Below are 13,995 nucleotides of genomic sequence, written 5' to 3' on the forward strand. Positions count from 1 at the left end.
TGACAAAGCAACAAAAAAAAAGTTTTTTAGATATTTATTAAAAATAAAAACATTATTTACATAAGTATTCAGACCCTTTGCTATGAGACCTGAAATCCTCATTATCCTTAATAATAATCCTCCAACTTGACTGGAGTCCACCTGTGTTAAATTCTGTTAATTGGACATGATTTGGAAAGGCACACACCTGTCTATATAAGTTCCCACAGCTGACAGTGCATGTCAGAGCAAAAACCAAGCCATGAGGTCGAAGGAATTGTCCAAGGAACTTCGAGACAGGATTTTATAGTGCCACGGAGCTGGGGAAGGGTACAAAAACAATCTGCAGGGTTGAAGGTTACCAAGAACATAGTGGCATCCATCATTCTTAAATGGAAGAAGTTTGGAGCCACCAAGACTCCTACAACCTACAGTTGGCCGCCCAGCCAAACTGAGCAATCGGGGGAGAAGTGCCTTGGTCAAGGAGGTGACCAAGAACCCGATGGTCACTCTGATAGAGCTCCAGAGTTCCTCTGTGGAGATGGGAGAACCTTCCAGAAGGACAACCATCTCTACAGCACTCCACCGATCAGGCCTTTATAGTAAAGTGGCCAGACGGAAGCCACTCCTCAGTAAAAGGCATGTGACAGCCCGCTTGGAGTTTGCCAAAAGGCACCTAAAGGCCTCTCAGACCATGATAAACAAGATTCTCTGGTCTGATGAAACCAAGGTTGAACTCTCTGGCCTGAATACCAAGCGTCACATCTGCAGGAAACCTGGCGTCATCCCTACGGTGAACCATGGTGGTTGTAGCATCATGCTGTGGGGATGTTTTTAAGCGGCAGGGACTGGGAGACTAGTCAGGATCGAGCGAAATATGAACAGAGTAAAGGACAGAGAGATCCTTGATGAAAACCTGCTCCAGAGTGTTCAGGACCTCAGGCTGGGGTGAAGGTTAATCTTCCAAAAGGACAACGACCCTAAGCACACAGCCAAGACAGCGCAGGAGTGGCTTCAGGACAAGTCTCTGAATGTGTTTGAGTGGCCCAGCCAGAACCCGGAATTGAACCCAATCGAACATCTCTGCAGAGACCTGAACATAGCTTTGCAGCGATGCTCCCCATCCAACCTGACAGAGCTTGAGAGGATCTGCAGAGAAGAGTGGGAGATACACCCCAATTACAGGTGTGCCAAGCTTGTAGCGTCATACCTAAGAAAACTCAAGGCTGTAATTGCTGCCAAAGGTGCTTGAAAAAGTACTGGGTAAAGGGTCTGAATACTTATGTAAATATGATATTTCAGTTTTTATTTTTAATACATTTGCAAAAATGTCTAAATGCCTGTTTTTGCTTTGTCATTATAGGGAATTGTGTGTAGATTGATAAGGGGGAAAAACGATTTCATCAATTTTAGAATAAGCCTTGTCATGACGTTGGCCTGTGGGTGAGGTTTATGACCCCCCCCCATAAATACCTTTCTCCCTTTCCTCTCTCTACAGAAGGACTCATGAAAAGCCTTTGTTAAACGTATAGAGTCTGGGAACATCAAAAGTGGGGGGGGGAAGGTACTTTCTTAATACTACCCACCACTGCGACCTGTATGCTCCCATTGGCTGGCCCTCGCACATATTCGTCGCCAAACCCACTGGCTCCAGATCATCTATAAATCTTTGCTAGGTTAAGCCCTGCCTTTTCTCAGCTCACTGGTCACCATAGAAGCACCCATCCGTAGCATGTGCTCCAGCAGGTATATTTCACTGGTCATCCCCAAAGCCAACACCTACTCTGACCGCCTTTCCTTCCAGTTCTCTGCTGCCAATGACTGGAACGAATTGCAATAATCACTGAAGATGTAGACTTATATCTCCCTCTCTAACTTTAAGCATCAGCTGTCAGAGCAGCTTACCGATCACTGTACCTGTACACAGCCCATCTGTAAATAGCACACCAAACTACCTCATCCCCATATTTTATTATTTTTTGTTGTTGCTATTGTCATGACGTTGGCCTGTTGGGGGAGGTTCATGACCCCATAAATACCTTTCCCCTTTTCTCTCTCTCTACTTTATAGAGTTGACTCTTGTAAAGCTTTGTAACATAGAGTCTGGTAACATCAAAAGGTGGGAAACGGAACCATATTTCGGTAATCCAACCAGTTGAAAATATGCGTTGGTACTTAATGAATATGATGCCAGATCAGTTGGCGTCTGAGACATTCTTACTAATGATAGGATTACATAAACTGTATCTTGGAAAGTCTACACATTATAGTTATCAGATTCACATGGATTTGTTGTGCAATTTAAATGTTTAAATTTGAAACTATTTGTGAAAAGATTAAATGTAATTTTAGCTTCCAAATGAGAGATTTGGGGTTTCATAAGGTTAAAGCTCTGCTCACTCAGTGGCCCCGCCCATGTGAAGAGACATTGTTTATAAACTATGAAACACGCCCTTCTCTCCCCTCCTATATTAAGCCGTTGACGAAAATGTAACTGTGTGTTCCGAGGACGAGAGGACGGCGGTCCCCACGTTGAAAGGGCTCAGATAATAATCTAACGAAATTAGCATCAAATTTCAACGTGAAGATGACGATCAACACGCCGAAAGGATGAATTTCGACTATACCAGCCAGAATATAGAATGAGCTAAAAGTATGGCAACATGGTATGAACTTTGAACTCTTATTCACTCCAGAAGTGATACCTCCTAGCCGTTGAGTTAGCAGCGGCCGCTGTAAACGTGGGACGTGAGAAACAGACGCCTCACAAGTCCTCAACTGGCATCTTGTGCTTCTAGTTCCGACCATGCAGTAATATCTAACAAGTAATCGTACAATTTCACAACAACTACCATATACACACAAGTGTAAAGGAATGAATAAGAATATGTACATATAAATATATGGATGAACGATGGCCGAACGGCATAGGCAAGATGCAGTATATAGTATAGAGTACAGTATATACATATGAGATGAGTAATGTAGGGTATGTAAACATTATATAAAGTGGCATTGTTTAAAGTGACTAGTGATACATGTATTACATCCTATTTTTAATTATTAAGTGACTAGAGATTTGAGTCAGTATGCTGGCAGCAGCCACTCAATGTTAGTGATGGCTGTTTAACAGTCTGATGGCCTTGTGATAGAAGCTGTTTTTCAGTGTCTCGGTCCCAGCTTTGATGCACCTGTACTGACCTCGGCTTCTGGATGATAGCGGGGTGAACAGGCAGTGGCTCGGGTGGTTGTTATCCTTGATGATCTTTTTGGCCTTCCTGTGACATCGGGTGGTGTAGGTGTCCTGGAGGGCAGGTAGTTTTCCCCCGGTGATGCGTTGTGCAGACCTCACTACCCTCTGGAGAGCCTTATGGTTGTGGGCGGAGCAGCTGCCGTACCAGGCGGTGATACAGCCCGACAGGATGCTCTCGATTGTGCATCTGTAAAAGTTTGTGAGTGTTTTGGTGACAAGCCAAATTTCTTCAGCCTCCTAAGGTTGAGTAGGCACTGTTGCGCCTTCTTCACCACGCTGTTTGTGTGGGTGGACCAATTCAGTTTGTCCATGATGTGTACGCCGATGAACTTAAAACTTTCCACCTTCTCCACTACTGTCTCGTCGATGTGGATAGAGGGGTGCTCCCTCTGCTGTTTCCTGAAGTCCACGATCATCTCCTTTGTTTTGTTGACGTTTAGTGTGAGGTTATTTTGCTGACACCACATTCCGAGGGCCCTCACCTCCTCCCTGTAGGCCATCTTGTTGTTGTTGGTAATCAAGCCTACCACTGTAGTGTCATCTGAAAATTTGATGATTGAGTTGGAGGCGTGCATGGCCACACAGTTATGGGTGAACAGGGAGTACAGAAGAGGGCTGAGAACGCAACTTCAAACTCATGTCTTGGTTTTTGCTCTGACATGCACTGTCAACTGTGGGACCTTATATAGACAGATGTGTGTCTTTTCAAATTATATCCAATCAATTGAATTTACCACAGGTGGACTCCAATCAAGTTGTATAAACATCTCAAGGACGATCAACGGAAACAGGATATACCTGAGCTCAATTTCGAGTCTCATAGCAATGCACTGTATATACACTGATATAGATGCTATGGTTCATCCATACTTCGTTGGGCAGATACCTCTATTTCCCAGGTATCTATGGTCTTCTGAGTACACCAGCTGTGTTTATATGAAGGAGAGTCATTAACAATGTCTCACAGTACAATGTCATTAACTACAGCTCTTTTGCCCATGATTTACACCAATGCCAAATGGAGAAAGGCTGGCAGGATGGGGATGTGCTCTCCCGTCAAGACCCCACAGACACACGTACAGGCAGTGCCAGTGTGCAAGGATGCTGTTAGTTACCGTGCCAACAGTATTAAATCTCCCTCACTGTCTCCTGCCTCTCTGTTCGCTGCCGTTTCCAAGGAGACTGGAACATTAGTATTCTAAGGGGGAACTTCAGAGCGAGAGAGGGAGAGGGAGAGGGAGAGGGAGAGGGAGAGGGAGAGGGAGAGGGAGAGGGAGAGGGAGAGGGAGAGGTGAAGGGGAGTTGCCATAGCCCTCTCTGTGAAGGACTTTGAGAAAATTGCTCTCCTCTAAATTGCATTACATACATTATGGGATAGTGAAAAGTTCTCATCGAAACAAACAAAAGGTATAGTTATGTATAAAATAGAAATATGATATAGATTTAAAAAGGTGAAAAACAAACAAACGTGAAAGGTATGCAAGTCATATAAGTACGGTTCATAAACATTACGAACGTAGTGGGTGCACAACTTGATTTCAGAAAACATGACTCATAGCAGTGTAAAAAAGGAAGAAGCTTTCTTACCCATAAACTCAATGCCCAAGTGATCTGCTGTTCCAGTGAGGAGAGGAGAGAGAGGGGAGACATGGACAACAGGGGAGGGAGGGAGAGAGAGAGAGAAAGCTATTAGAAACAGATACACGTTAGCATCCTGTCACAGCATAAAGTAGCATTGTCTATGACTTGTTGTTTTATGTAAGGAAGATCCAATAGCCCCCTGTATTCACGTCACATAGCGTCAGTAGACACATGCTCTGGGCATAATCCAAGCTGACACAGAGTAGACTGCACCCATAGACTCCGTGACTTATTTCCCATGCTCGAATAACGCACCATGAATTACACGATTTCTAGTGTATATTACACTCTGTGAAAGATATCAGTGCGTAGTGAGACATCCTGGCATAAGACTTTTGCCTACATCTCAGTTTACAAAAAGTGCAAGATTGTTTCCGCAGTTTTGACTGTGGAGCTTAGTGGAAGCACGATTTTGTTGCCATGTATACAGTTCTGTTGGGTAAATGGTTCCCTGAGAATCCATGCAGCACAAACGTACTATTTACATTTATAAGGAACATGTGTACATTTTATTGTAATTGTAATGTACATTTTAGTCTGTGTGTCACATAGTTTGAACTATGGTGGAAAAATAGTCATCTCTTAGGACAGTGGGGGGTAGCCCCAGAGAAACATATTGGTATACATGAATAAGTGGCTGAAACACTCCTAACACCAATGGCTTTGCCGCAGTGGAGATGTTATCTATCTCCTGAGCGTACTGTCAGAGGTAAGATTAATTACGCTGCATAGTGGAATACCAAGGGGTCTGGGAGATCTGAGCTTAATCTCATCATTTTAAAGAGCGATGTCATTGCATCATTTCTCAGTCAGCAATCCTGAGACCTCAGCCTCCCTTCTAGAGATCCCCCTTCAATACACAGTGACATGGAGAGGAACGCAACAGAATGAGTATTCTATGAAAATGCTGTTGATGTATTGTACCTGTGAATAGAGAGAAAAGGAAAGCTGTACTGCAGCCCTACCTGGATATGCTGTACGTTATATATATTTTTATTATAGTTATTCATGATGTCTTGTCATTGCCTTTCATCTTGAGATTAATTTAGAAAATAACAAATGTGTACAGCAACATCTATCTAAATCCAGAGGTGTGGCAGTAAGGCAACATCACAGCATAAAAGAGCATCACTAATTATAACGAGACAAGCTATTTAATATTGACAGCACAACCAGATGGCGTCCTGGTGCCGTTCACCCAGTTGGAACTGAACTCAGATCTGTAGAACATATTGTACCAATCTAAACCTAAAAACGGAACTCCTGTGTCTAATTGGTGCACTGCAACAGTGCGGGAAGGCCATAATATAAGAGTGATCCTACACATAGAATAGCAACACAAAGAAAAATAAAATCTATATTTTTCACTGGAGAGTCTTTGGCAGAACAAAAGTTCAATTTGTTATTCAGCTGGAGGTGACATTTGCGAATGCCATCTCCCCTGTACCAGTGTGGGCTGGCCGACGCAGAGCCCTAGGTAGAACAATATGGCAGTGTGTACATAGATCAGGGGAGGCTGCTGAGGAGAGTACGACTCATAATAATGTCTGGAACGGAATAAATGGAATGGTATAGAACTCATGGAAACCATGTGTTTGATACCATTCTATTCACTCCATTCCAGCCATTATTATGAGCCGTCCTCCCCTCAGCAGCCTCCTCTGACATAGGTGGCTGCTCCCTGATGTCTCTGTGTGATTGTGGCCAGACGGAGAGGCAGGTGCAGCCAGTGGGGTACCTGTGACCTGCCGGTCATCCTACTTCCCTTCCACCCCACACCTCCCTGAAGAACACTCACTATGCCAACATAGCCCCTCCACCTGTCTGCAGGTAAATGCGTAAAGAGGCAAAAACTGCTAAAATAGCCCAGAAAAGACCACAAAAAATGCAGACTCCCTAAAGCTGCTCTCCCTGGAAAAAGCCCCTCATGTTGGTTGGCTGACATGTTGTTGGTTTGCTGACATGTTGTCCCACGGTGCATCTGCCGTTGCCTCGTTATTGATGGTATTGCCTCCACACCCACCAAGGTATCAAAGGTAGTTGGTTAAGGCTAGTCTGGAGCCTTATGTGAGACTTTGTGAGTCTTTGTGAGTTTGTGGTGAAAGAATGCTGACGCACATACCAGTATAGAGAAAAAGAAAAACATCCAGAAGTCACCAGTCTCTTTGAATCTGCAGTTCACTCTAACTGATGACTATAATTGTCCTTCAATGTCAATGATTTCAATACAAAGTCAGTCATTCTAACTGCAAGGCTTTTGTAAAGGCGTTCTAAGTTCTTCACCTGAACTGTAGTAAAAAAAAAAGGGAAAATAAGACCATCTCAGAGACTACACTTCTGGTTGGCTGACATGTTGTCCCATGATCATGTCACTGCCTCCTCACCCACCCAGGTATCCAGACAAGCCTGTCAAGGCCAAGCCTTTGTGAGTCCCCCTGTGGTAAAAGAATGCTGACGTACTGTACATATACAGAAAAATACATTTTTCAGCAGTAACTTACCAGTTTCTTTGAATTGGCAATTCACTGTAACTATTGACTTTAATCGTCTTCTAATGCAAGGGTTTTCAAAACTCTCCTCAGTAACCCCCAGCCATTCCATGTATTTTAACAATTTCAGAGCTAGCACAATGTATTCAACATAGCCTTAGATTAGGTGAATCAGGTGAGCTAGTTCAGGGATAACACAAAACTGTGAAATATCTGGGGTACCTGAGGAGATAGAAAATCTCTATGTCTACCTGCAAGGCCTGTGTAAAGGTTCTCAAAGTTTGGAACTGTAGTTAAGAATAGCAAACAAGGGGAACAAACAAAAATACCATCTCTTAGACTACATACTGTAGGTAACTGTGAATTACCGTGGTGCCCTGTACTGATAGATGAGACTCCATGGTTATTTCAACAACTGTACTTGATCATTCCGGAAGCTGACCCTCAGTTGCTGTTGGTGAGAGAAGTGAACTGCTACTGTCACAACTACTCTGGTTGAGATATCAGGTGAGGCATTGCCCTTGTCTGGCTACCCAAACTCCTTGTCAAACGCTATGCCACGCCCACGGACGTTAGTTTGTTCTCCGCAATGAGTCTAGATCTGAGTACATTTCCAACGATTTTTAGAATGGAAATTCATTCTAGACCATCTTATTAGTCCCAGAAACCGATGGGTTGGGCAAGAGACAGAACACACGTGGGTAAAGTGGCGTTTAGAAAATTCCTCATTCCTCATACTCCATTTTCAGTGTGCTGTTCCTGGGAAGTTGTGTTTTACCTTTGAGAGGTCAATACATTTTCTGTCTGTCAGTTAAACAGTTTTTCTAAGTTTATAATGGTGCAATAAGCGAGGGAAAACTCCAGCCCTGACTCTCTTATTTTGTGTGACACCATGAATTACTGTATCAATGTGCTGAGGGATCGCATCATGTTCAGAGTTTCAGAATACAAATGGTACTGGTATATGGCTTTGGAAATAAAACAGAATATGACATTATTTATTTCCAATTTAAGTGTTCTCATTTCTTTTTGTGCAAAAATCAATGTCTTGACGGATAGCTACCTCCTATGAGCTGAAGAGATTTGAATTGATACGTGATCGGTTTATGGTGTACCTCTCTGAGGTACAGTATAGGTAAAAAAGTATCTTCTGAGATTAAAGATGGATAGAAAATATAAAAGATACACACTGGCTTTGACTCTTTCTCTTTTACACACACATATCCATTCTCTCCCTTTGTCACTGTTTCTGTCTCCATGGACACTCAGCCATTTTGCTGGCCGTTAAGACTAGCCGTCCTTCAGTGTTGTGACGCCTGGAGGCTAGTATGTCCTTGGATTCAGCCCTCTCTGTCTCTCTCTCTTTCTCTGTTGTGTCTGTAAGTGTTGCTATGGGAACCAGGTCCACCTGAGACCCTGCACACACCTTGTCCTGCGAGAGACTGTCTGACGCCCGTTCCCCACTTCATAAATAAGGCAAACCCTAACCCAGGCTTTGAGCTCTACAGTATGTACTGTACAGTGTGTCCACATCCTTTGAAACTTCAGTCACGTTTTGGCCCAGGTGTGTAGGCAATTCAAAGTACTGTGAGTCTAGAATTAGTTGCTGGTGAGTTTTAAGATGAAGTCTATTACCCTGAGAGCCACAACCACCCTCCACAAACACACTCTCTTCAGAAACCCTCATCCATTTGAAAACTAACAAAATGGCGGCCCTAATCATCTTAGTTTCCCAGTGTAACAGCCGCATTCCCCCTCAGGTTAATGGTTAAATGATCCTGTGTTAAAGGATGTGAGTGAGTCAGGAGAAGAATCTGCAGTTTCATAGCTAATCTCATGCTATTACACATTTTGCCATGAGGCTGAGAGAAAATGTTTCTGTTTTAACGCTTATTTCCTGCAATTCTACACATATTGTCATTGGGCAGAGAGAGAAAAATCACAGTTTTATATAGTAGCTAATCTCATTCTATTCACATTTTGCCATGAGGCTGAGAGAAAATGTTTCTGTTTTAACACAAATTTCTTACAAATCTACACATATTGTCATTGGGCAGAGAAAAACATTGCAGTTTTATAGCTCATGTCATGCTATTCCACACATTTTGCAATGAGGCTGAGAGAATTTAGAACATTTAAAGCAAATTCTGTGCTGTTCTCCACATCTTGCCACGAGGCTCAGAGAAAAGGTAGCAGTTTTACAGCTAACTTCCTATAATTCTAAACATTTCTGCCATGGCTTATGACATGTTCATATGCTATCTGGAGGGGTGGGGGGGGGGGGTTAGGGGCCCCCAGAGAATGTGGGCCCCACCGCCTTGATGCGGGGGTGTGTGGTACGCCAGTGCAAAGAGGGCTACAGTAGGTTAGGCAGACAATCATCTAAATGTGTTGAAGTCATGGAAAATGTGTGGCGAGCTGGCATTTGCCCCAGCATTTTTCCATGACTTCTGATTTTGTTTAAAGGGATACTTCAGGATTTTGGCAATAAAACCCTTTATCTACTTCCCCAGAGTCAGATGAACTCGTGGATACCATTTTTTATGTCTCTGTGTGCAGTTTGAAGGAAGTTGCTAATTTGCATAAGTGCAATTGCTAGCTAGCATTAGCCCAGTAACTGGAAGTCTATGGTAACTGTTAACATTTAGTTGAAATATTAGACTTCCAGTCATTGCGCTAACACTTGTTAGCAAAACTACCTCTAACTTCCTTCATACTGGATGCAGATACATAAAAATGGTATCCATGAATTCATCTGACTCTAAGGAAGTAGATAAAGTGCTTAATTACCAAAATCCCGAAGTATCACATTAATAAAAATATTGACGCAAAAATCTTAATTTTTTTTGCGATTTTTCACATGATTTGCCAACTCGTCCACAATTTCTCTGTCCTTCACATTAAACTCGCCAGCTTGTAGTCCTCAAACCCGGGATTGAGTTACCTCTGGTTCGTTCAGACACCCAATGGAAAAAATGAATGGAGAAAGAATAGGGTTTTGGAATAAACGCTGAAAATAAGTTAACACAGGTTTAGGATATCTTATACGTTTTGTTCTATGAGATAATAGCAGTCAGTTAACGTAACCTTTATGAATTGTAAAGCCTTTTTGTGCTTTATGTGCTTTTTTATTTCTTCAAAATTCACCAAAAGTGACATTAGGTGATGAAGATTATGTCATAGAACAAAACAAAAAAGATCTCATAAGCCTGTGTTTACCACAGACCTTATTTTCAGCATTTATCCAAAAACCCTACAAAAACGGCCTTCTCTGTGCATGTCTTGACAAATCACGTTCACAGAAATCGCAGGTTGGGAACATCCAAGGAAGTATGTATTGTCCAGTGAGAGGCTTTGGGACCACCGGTGGGCCATATTGGCACTCCCCAGTAGGGGCAGTCCTCCATAGGAATTAATGGAATTCTACACTATTTCAATTACATTTTTCAAGGATAACATTACTTTTATTTCGCATTTATTTTGTTGTAGTGGGACATAAAATTATATTTTAAAGAAAGTGTTTGTATATATTTACAGTGCATTCGGAAAGTATTCAGACCCCTTGACTTTTTCCACATTTTGTGGCTTATTATAGCCTTATTATAAAATTGATGAAATCATTTCACCCCCTCAATCTACACACAATAATGACAAAGAAAAAAAGTTTTTTAGAAATGTTTGCAAATCTTGAAAAATAGTCTTCTTGGGTATGACACTACAAGATTTTCACACCTGTGGTTGGTGAGTTTCTCCCATTCTTCTCGGCAGATCCTCTGTCAGGTTGGATGGGGTGCTTCCCTGCACAGCTATTTTCAGGTCTCTCCAGAGATGTTCGATTGGGTTCAAGTCCAGGCTCTGGCTGGGCTACTCAAGGACATTCAGAGACTTGTCCTGAAGCTACGCCTGCATTGTATTGGCTGTGTGCTTAGGGTCGTTGTCCTGTTGGAAGGTGAACCTTCACCCCTGTCTGAGGTCCTGAACGCTCTGGAGCAGGTTTTTATCAAGGATCTCTCTGTACTTTGATCTGTTCATCTTTCGCTCGATCCTAACTAGTCTCCCAATCCATGCCGCAGAAAAACATCCCAACAGCATGATGCTGCCACCACCAGGTTTCCTCCAGATGTGACGCTTTGCATTCAGGCCAAAGAGTTCAATCTTGGTTTCATTAGACCAGAGAAATTTGTTTCTCATGGTCAGAGTCCTTTTTGGCAAACTCCAAGCGGATTGTCATGTGCCTTTTACTGAGGAGTGGCTTTCATCTGGACACTCTACCATAAAGTCCTGATTGGTGGAGTGCTGCAGAGATAGTTGTCCTTCTGGGAGGTTCTCCCATCTCCACAGAGGAACTCTGGAGCTCTGTCAGAGTGACCATCAGGTCCCTCCCTGACCAAGGCCCTTCTCCCCTGAATGCTCAGTTTAGCCGGGCGGCCAGCTGTCACGCCCTGACCTTAGAGAGCCTTTTTATGTCTCTATTTGGTTTGGTCAAGGTGTGATTTGGGGTGGGCATTCTATGTTTTGTTTTCTATGATTTTGTGGTTCTATGTTTTGGCCGGGTATGGTTCTCAATCAGGGACAGCTGTCTATCGTTGTCTCTGATTGGGAACCCTACTTAGGTAGCCCTTTTTCCCTCCTTTGGTTGTGGGTAGTTGACTCTTGTTAGTGGCACTTAGCCCTGTAAGCTTCACGGTTGTTTTCATCGTTTGTTGTTTTTGTTGACGTCATTTTAAATAAAAGGAAAATGTACGCTCACTACGCTGCATTTTGGTCTTTTTCCAGCAACGGCCGTGACACCAGCTCTCTTGGTGGGTCCAAACTTCTTCAATTTAAGAATGGTCACTGTGTTCTTGGGGACCTTAAATGCTGCAGACATGTTTTGGTACCCTTCAATAGATAGGTGCCTCGAGACATTCCTGTCTCTGAGCTCTATGGACAATTCCTTCGACTTCATGACTTGGTTTTTGATCTGACATACACTGTCACCTGTGGGAAATTATATATAGACAGGTTTGTGCCTTTCAAAATCATGTCCAATGAATTAAATTGACCACATGTGGACTCCAATCAAGTTGTAGAAACATCTCAAGAATGATCAATGGCAACAGGATGCACCTGAGCTCAACTTTGAGTCTCATAGCAAAGGCTCTGAATACTTATGTAAAAAAGGTATTTCTGTTTTTTATTTTTATACATTTACAAAACATTTCTAAAAACTGGTTTTCACTTTGTCATTATGAGGTTTTATGTGTAGATTGAGGACGTAACAAAAATGTGGCAAAAAGTCAAGTTGTCTGAATACTTTCCGAATGCAATGTATATATATTAACTCACATGATCGAATTTAAAAGTATGCATTAAGGTGTCTGTAATAGAATACAATGTGGCAAAAACTAATGTAGACATTATTAAATGCATTTCTATAGCTTCCAAAATATTTTTTACAACGGTGGGGATGTGCCAAGATGGAGGTGTGGTGGCATCAACACCCCCTGGTAGTCATCTAGTGTAATCTATAAACCATTGGGCACAAAGCTCTCCACCTTCCTCTGGTAGCTTATTCATTTTGCAAAAATTATAACACATCACTCCCGACAGACACAAGCAAAATTTCTTTACATAAATGTTGTAGCAGGCTACACCTAATCATTAGAAAATTGACATGTATTTGTAGCCAGGTGTTAAAAGCGCGTAGCTGTATTCATTTATATCCACTAGATGGCACTTTCGCTTTAAGAGATCCATAAATAAGGTGTGCAAGCTGTTATGGGAGGGATTGTGCATGCGCAGTGTGTAAAAGTGAGAGCAAGCAATTCCACTGGAGAGCTGTTGAAATCCATCGTGGGTCCAACATTACTTTAGATGGGTAAATAATATTTTTTATCTTACTCTTGAACCAGAATATATCATATTTTGCAGCATCTGAGGTGTATAAGTTAGTTTTGTAATATTTATGCCAGATGGTCATGTTAGCCTGTTGATACTTTCAGGTTGACATGGGGATGTTAGCTTCTTGCTAGCTGAATACAAGTGCTCTCAGAACCACGTTGTGGAGTTGATGATAACATTATTTGAAGCATGAGTAATTATCAGAATGACATTCTATTTTGTGTAAAGCTATAGGTTGTTGTATTTTGTAACATTTTTGAATTGTAATTTATCTGTTGATATGACATTTCTCCCAATGCAGTATGGGTGAGATGAGGATCTACTGTTCCATGTGGGGTTAGGGTATCACCTGGACAGTGTTTTTGTAAGTATTCATATTGTTTTATGTATTTTTGTTTTTCATGCAGAATATCATTTTATTTATTGACATCTTGTACCCAGATATTTGAAATATTATAAAGTCCATTCTAACTGTGAACATTGTGGTCTCTGTATTTTATTGTGTTTTTCTATTGGAAGCAGAGACACTACCGTTTATGCATTTCACTTTTCACTTATTGTACTCAGATTGTTTTTATGCACTTTACTAACATATTTATTTCATTTGATTGTGATTTAGACTGCACTTTACTTTATGGTGACTTCATCTTGTGGTGATTTCCCTTCTACATTATCCTATTTTAAATGTATTCTTCGACAGAATAAACACCCCCACATTAGTTTGTGTCCTGTGCTGGGTTTACTTTCGCC

At 42.0% G+C, this 13,995-nt stretch overlaps 1 protein-coding gene across 2 annotated transcripts in view; it reads right to left on the reverse strand.

The window, feature by feature from the left end:
- LOC139562391 (pro-neuregulin-3, membrane-bound isoform) overlaps positions 1 to 13,995 on the reverse strand; it is a 421,017-nt gene that overhangs the window by 35,064 nt on the left and 371,958 nt on the right. The window contains exon 4 of one of the 2 annotated variants that reach the window (XM_071380085.1): positions 4,820 to 4,843. In XM_071380085.1, coding sequence (XP_071236186.1) covers positions 4,820 to 4,843 — 24 coding nt within the window. Of the gene's footprint in view, positions 1 to 4,819; positions 4,847 to 13,995 lie in introns of both variants that reach the window. The other variant, XM_071380084.1, reaches the window with a different exon arrangement.

This window comes from Salvelinus alpinus, chromosome 32 (genome assembly GCF_045679555.1).
Source record: "Salvelinus alpinus chromosome 32, SLU_Salpinus.1, whole genome shotgun sequence".
Classification (NCBI taxonomy): Eukaryota; Metazoa; Chordata; class Actinopteri; order Salmoniformes; family Salmonidae; genus Salvelinus; species Salvelinus alpinus.